At 33.4% G+C, this 7,056-nt stretch overlaps 1 protein-coding gene across 1 annotated transcript; it reads right to left on the bottom strand.

Moving 5' to 3' along the window:
- Nucleotides 1-348: 348 nt before the first annotated feature.
- Nucleotides 349-1,622, bottom strand: LOC135955172 (uncharacterized). Its single transcript, XM_065505486.1, has one exon. The coding sequence runs from the start codon at nucleotides 1,482-1,484 to the stop codon at nucleotides 552-554; it is 933 nt and encodes a 310-aa protein (XP_065361558.1). The 5' UTR covers nucleotides 1,485-1,622; the 3' UTR covers nucleotides 349-551.
- Nucleotides 1,623-7,056: the final 5,434 nt, after the last annotated feature.

Here is a 7,056-nt window from a genome sequence, read left to right as displayed (position 1 = left end):
TAACTTTTGCACTGAATCATTAATTGCGATGAAAAATGGTTCAATTACGATAACCCGATGCCTAAGACTTCGTATGTGAAGCCCGGCCAACCAGAAGAATCGACATCAAAGCCAAATATCTATCCATGGCGCTAATGCAATTCTCTGTTTTAGGTATGAGCAAAAGGGTCCTATTATGAGCTGCTGCAATCTGACCAGACCATCACAGAGAACCTGTACCTAACGCAACTGAGCATGAAACACGATTTTGAATTTTTGTTAAGTTACATCCGTTTGCGTTTAAGGTAACGAAATACTGGCGAATTTCAAGAAATTTTCCCTTGAACAATTATTCTTAAAGTTCTAGTTTTTGTTACGTTTTATTTTAGTTAATCTTACAATTTTTTTTTTATACAATTCTCAAATTTAACTTTACTAAAATTTGATTTAATTTTAATTCACAAAATATAATGACCAATATTTTGTAAATCTTTTCCCATCTACACCCAAATGCCTCCAAGTTTCACAATCTTGTTAATAAAAATTTATAAAACTTTCTGCTTAGCATTCATCTACTTTGGCCTCTCTTTGGGTGGCCAGGCTGGCAAAGCAGGTGGAATATTAAACTGTTGCTTGCGCAATGCAAAACGATTCGTTTCACATTGATTGAGAAAATGTGTACAACGACATTCAGCTGGTGGCCCAGTCTTCAATTTGGCATGATCACACTCCGAAAAGCTAGGATGGGGACAGCATTCTTTCAAACACTTGGATTGCATGCGATTACGATGACATTTAATGATTTGAGCCACCTTACGGCAACAGGGCATAACAATTTTGCGACATTTGTTAATACGTCTCGTATTGGGATTTTCGGGAGGACTTTCCATACATTTCCTCAAAACATTATAGTCCAATTTTAGCTGCTCACTGTCCTGTTCCTTGGCTGTGTGGGGACATTCTTGTTTGCTTCGTTTTTCCAGTGGTGGCAACATGCACATCTCATTGAAACAACAAACTTTACGTTTTCTTGTCTGTGGCTGACATGACTTCCAGGTTTGGGTATAAATTCTTTTGGTTTTATCCGATGATTCGTAGTGGGTTTCATCTAGACGTGGTATCAAATCGGGACATTGGGGATCTACACCGCATACCTCCCACATTGATTTGAAGGGTTTCTCTTCCTTATGTTTAGGTTTCTTTTTGGCCGGCTTTTCACATATCGGTTTGCTTAGGTGTTTCTCACAGCAACATGTTAATTGTGGTGCTGGTTTTATATCTGGTTCACCACATTCTGGCCAATATGTTCCACCGCAAGCACTTAAACTGCCCGAACAACTGGCCTGTTTGGGATGACATTTTTGTTCAGCCTCTGTCATCTTACGTCCTTTGCATAAGGGTGCCTCATTCCAACTGCCCTTGATTTCCGAGGCAAAATGTCTTTGATATAACAATGGCATGCGCTTTGACAATGTAGAGGGTAAAGATAACAAAATCTTGGACATTTTATTTTGTGAATTAGTTTGCCGCAGATTAATAATAGAGTTTCTTAAAGGAATTTTAAATTTGCGTTATTTTTACGAAAAATTTTGAATAATTTTTGTGTTTAATTTTTTAATGGAAATACAAATTTGTTTTGTCAAAAATTTTAAAGGATATTATGAAATAAAAATTTAAAGTTGTGAAAAACTCATTGAAACAAGTGTTTTTTTTAGAGAAGCTCAATAAACCAGCACAATAAAAGAATACTTTGGGGACCCCTGGACGCACCCTTAGCGGTCAAAATTTAAACTCGACAAAACTTTTTCTTGGCGCATGTCAAATTTCATTCAAATCGAAGTTATTTATTTCCCTCTTTTTTATATCACTGTGCGGTGTAATATTACTTCAGTGAAGTTATTTTAATGTATTTTTTTATACAAAATCTTTTTATTTTGCTAATACAAATTCCGTTTCCAATCTGATGAATCCATATTAAACCAATGTCATATTCAATATACATTTTTTAACAAAGACTTGCCAAAATTATTTAAAACAAACACATACATACATATAACGTATAGCTACGTAGACAGACTTTCATTTCTTTTTTTATCAGTTTTTCTGACATCATCTAATCCCTAGTTATAAACATGCAAAATACATTTTTTATATGATTTTTCATCCAAAAATATGATCAATATAAACCCACGACCAGGCCAAATATGTGCACAGTCTGAGGCATTAGAATTTCACACAATTATTCAAAAACAGATTTTCTATATATACAATGTACATAAATATATACATTTCAACATCTAACGCTTCAATAGTTTTCGATAGTTATTTCAAGTGGAAAAAAATGCAACCAATTAGAACAAAAAAGGAAGTGGCCAAAAATTATTTCCAATATATATGCAAGAAAATATTGGTTTACACCTGTAGATTTTATCAATGCAGACATAAATTAGAAATAGGTATATGTATGTAAAATATTCCTCACAATATCAGAGTTCTTAGCTGAGTTAAACAATTGAGAATAATGAACATTTGAGAGGTTTTTTTTTTTTTTTTTTAAAAAGAGAAGTAACACTCAGGCAATTAATTATGCCTATATATAAATGTGTTACTTTCTTTGGAAAGGGGATAGAGTGTAGAGGAAAAGGCGGTGAAAGGAGGAGAAAAGCTTTTACTTAACAACTCTGCAATTGCGCGTTATGTTTGTTATTAGTGCAGGTTGCAGCGCCTCTGGTGGTGAGATGGCGCCTTAGTTAAGCCAACAACCTTTATTTTATTATTTTACTTCGGTGGCGTTTTAGTGTTATACCACCGAAGGAGGGCGCTGTGATAAATATTAGTTATTAGTAAACTAATAATTATTATAAACTGATGTTGTTGATTGGCAGCGGCTGGGAATCGAACCCAGGCCACAAATACCATATCATGCTTAATGATCAAACGCGCTAACCAATTAAGCCACAGCACCCTCAGGTTTCAAAGTATCTTCGACTATATCTCGGACATTTATGGGAATTTGATGAAGTTGTTTGGCTTTTTAGATAGCATTTTTATTAATAGCAAAATTCTTGGAAGAATTTCAGATTTATTAATGTATCATTGTGCTTTTAATTTTTATTTTTGGGAGACTAACCCCCATTAACACGAAGTCTGGTTAGGTGGTAACTAATAGTTATACTGTCGTTTAAAATAATTTTTGTATGAAAACTGTCAGTATAACTATTAGTTAACACATAACCATACTTCGTGTTACTGGGGGTAAGAAACTTTATTTTAACAGACAGATAGAATTATATCATTAATTAGTGTTCACTTGCCATACGGCTCCGGAATATATAGATATAGAAGCAAAGACTAAAATCTCTTTTTTGTAATAAATAACAGAAAACCCGGCAGCCATCCTGTGGATAGCTTTCTTATACCCATGTGATCATTAAAAATTGAAATCATTGAGCCATGTGAGATGCTTATGGCTTCCAAAATCTCTCGCACTTTAATTTCAGTTGTAGAGACCTCAACTGGGCGTTAAGAACGTTCGGAATTTCCCACAACGAAATTCGGTAAACATATCAACTTAGCCTTTATTTGAGTGATGCTTTACTCCGGAAAAAAATAATACTAAATTTAGGAGACGAAATTCAGCCATCAATAGCTGTCAAACACAAACTAAATGACGCAGCTTGTTCAAGTTTTACCAGGATTCAGCTGACATATGCCTGTTGACAGGAGCAGTGTTGTCCTTTCAGTTAAGAGCCGGGAAATTCAAAAATTCTATTAAAATGATTTCAGCGAGCTTTTTACTTGGGTTCCACGTTCTAAGGCTAATTTCTGGGTACATGAGACCCAATAATGCATCCCGAAAAACTTACTGTTTGTTGTAAATTTCGATGTGGGAGCGTCAGCGTTCCATATTTCTTTGTCAGCGACTTTATCCAGGCAATCACCATTAATTACGAGATCAATAGGTCACTAATTACCAACTTCTTTTGAAATAAACTTTTCCTTGATCAGAATCACAAATTCGTCGGCATAGGCAACTATCTTCCTACCCTTAGATTGAAATATCTTGAGAATAGAGTTCACCGCAAGTAACCATAATATGGGAGACATTAATTTACCCTGCTGTGTACCCCTGGTAACCCGTCTTTTAATCTTCTCATCCCCTAGGCTTTAGTTGATAATTCTGCTACCAAGCATCGAAACTATCCAACTCACCAGGAATTCCTTAACCCCGAGTTCAAGTAACGACTCTCGTATTGCCTCTATCTTAATGTTATTAAAGGCTCTATATCTAAAAACGCAGCTAAACCTCATGCAGTGCACTCTCAACAGACTTACCCTTGAGGTAGGCGTTCTAAGCGTTGCTATATAGCTCCTAAGATAAATATTTATCATAGACTCAATAGTCTTTAACAGAAAAGACGACAGGCTGATAGATCTAAAATCCTTTGGCTTTGAGTGGCAGCCTTAACGGCTTTGGTTATAAAGATTATCCACCCTCTAGGCAGATACCCCCTACTAAGACAATTCCTGAAGATATCAGCCAATAGAAATAATTAGTCTTGTGGAATATTACATAGCATAGCCGGAAAAAACCTGTCCGAACCCGGTGACTTGTACGGGACGAAAGTATTCACCGCCCAACTAGAAATGTGACTGAGTTCCTTAGGTGCAGTGTCCCCCCTGGTCGTCGTGCCTAATTTCTATTACTGTACAGCCTGGAAAGTGTGTTTCCATAAGAAGGGAGCGTGTCTTTAAGCTAGAATCCGTACATGAGTTGTCCTTCCTTTTAATACACCCTACGCCCTTTGGGTCTTTGGATAAAATTCTCTGGAACCTGGACAACTCATTGACGGTATCAACGGATTCGCAGTATGATACCCATGAATTCAGTTTTTCCCTCTTGGGATCCCCTTTCTACATAATGAAGCATATTTTATAGTTGTTTCAGTCACTCAAAAGCCCTGTAAAGTTCATGTAAAGTTTTCTGAACCTTGGTATAAAATGTTCCCCAATTTGTCCGTCTAGGATATCTGAAGCGTTCTGTTTGTGCGCAACAAAATTTAACGAGAAGATGATCCGAAAAGTAATAGTCGTTTGCCACCCTCCAATCTCTTATGAAATCATCATTACTGTTGGTTAGAGTGATATCTATAACCGCTTCCCTACCTTTAATCATAAATGTGGGTGAACGTGGCTGACCTTAAAGACAAATAAAAAATTTCAATGATATCTAACACACAAACTTTGTTTTATTTAAATTTAAAGATAGAAAGCGCTTAATGGAAAACCCTTTATGTAACAATTAGCAAAAATTTCAAATTCGAAAGAAAAAAGTATGAAATACGCAGCAAAAATTGTTGTTAGAATGATAAAATTGATTTATATTGTTGAAGTTCTCGACGTAGTATTGGAATATTAATCAACCATAAGCATTCAACAAGTCGCACACCTAGTTCAATAGTGATACAACGAAAAATTAATTTTGAGTTAAGTCACTTTTGAATTGGGTGTGCTGACTCAGCTTCTATACCCCTCATAAGTATGTGAATCTTTTATAAGATCTCAAATGAATATTGCAAAATTTAGACTTTCCGTTTGTATATTTTAAAATATTCATTCGAGATTCTGGATCCTTATAAGTTGGGCAGTTCACTCATGGTGAAGACTATATTTAAATACAAGAAGCCTTGAGAGAATATCCTTTTCTTGGGCTTAAACCTAAGCTTTATAATACTAAAAGTTTTCTAAATATCTTTAAAATTCATGAAATTTTTCTTGGTTGGCATTTTTTTATAGTGTAAAAATCAAATGATGTTTTATTTTATTAGATTGGTTTGCTCGATAATATTGGAAACACACACAACGTCTCATACACATGAACTAAACGTTTTAAAAATTTGAATTTAAGGAAATAGTTTTTTGGGTACTTGTGTGAGAGTGTGTTGTCATTTGGAAAATAAACCAGCCAACCAACCAACTTGCACGTCTGTCTGTTCGTCCGTCCATTTATCTGGCACAGCTTTTTTTATATTTATCCTAGTTTGTTTTTCTCTCATTGTTTTAGTTGTTGTATGCGAAACAATATCAATGAAGTGGAAAATATGAATTTAAAGAATTTTTTATACAAATATTTTGCAATTTTTTTTGTTTTTCCTAGAGTGTGAGTGCGGAAAATTGAAATTGAAAGGGGTAAGTAAGATTATTATCTTCTTTAAGCTTATGAATATAATGAAATTTTGCTTCATGTCATAAAATTTTATTAAATTCTCTTGTGTTGTCTTTATTTTTATGGCCACAAAATATGCATGTCTAGAGATGACTGGATTAATGAAATAATAAATGAATGAATGGCTGAATGGCTGAATGAGTGTATTTAATATTTAATTTTATGGCCAAATAAAAATATAAGTATTTTAGTTTACAATTTTAAAAGAAATCCATAAACTGAAAGGCTTACAACAGTTTTAAGTTGTAAAAGTATAAAAAGTATGAAATTTAATAGTAAGAATTTAGAAGGAGTATTTAAGAGATATATTGAGATAAAATGAATATATTAGTATAAAAATACAACTATAAACTGAATATATACAGAAACAAATTGTTTTACCAATTTTCCAAATCCTCTATTCTATACTCTATTTATGTTCAAAATAAATATAATTAAAAATAAGTTTAACCTCACTTACTCACTTACCAAATTGGTTTACTCCTCTTTAGATTTCTTCTAAAATAGGTTATCAAACAACTTCACATACTATTTACATTCATATAAATACCCTTTAACATTATTATAAATATTTAAAAATTTTAGCAACATTTTGGTGAGTTAATCTATTTAATAATTATTGCCTCACAATTATAAACATTTAAGGTCTAAAATGGTGCAAAATTTTATATAACTAAATTACCTTAATTGCAGAATTATTTTGTTAATTCTCCCTTATTTTTTATTTGTTTTCTATAAGAACTATTATTTTTAATTCCTTATTTAAGATTATCTCATGTGGGATAAATATAAAAAGGTCTTTTCTTATGTTTCAATAATAAAAATCCTTTCAAATAGTTCTGCTTATTAAG

Source organism: Calliphora vicina, chromosome 3, assembly GCF_958450345.1.
Source record: "Calliphora vicina chromosome 3, idCalVici1.1, whole genome shotgun sequence".
Taxonomy (NCBI): domain Eukaryota; kingdom Metazoa; phylum Arthropoda; class Insecta; order Diptera; family Calliphoridae; genus Calliphora; species Calliphora vicina.
This window is presented reverse-complemented; position numbering and strand designations above follow the sequence as displayed.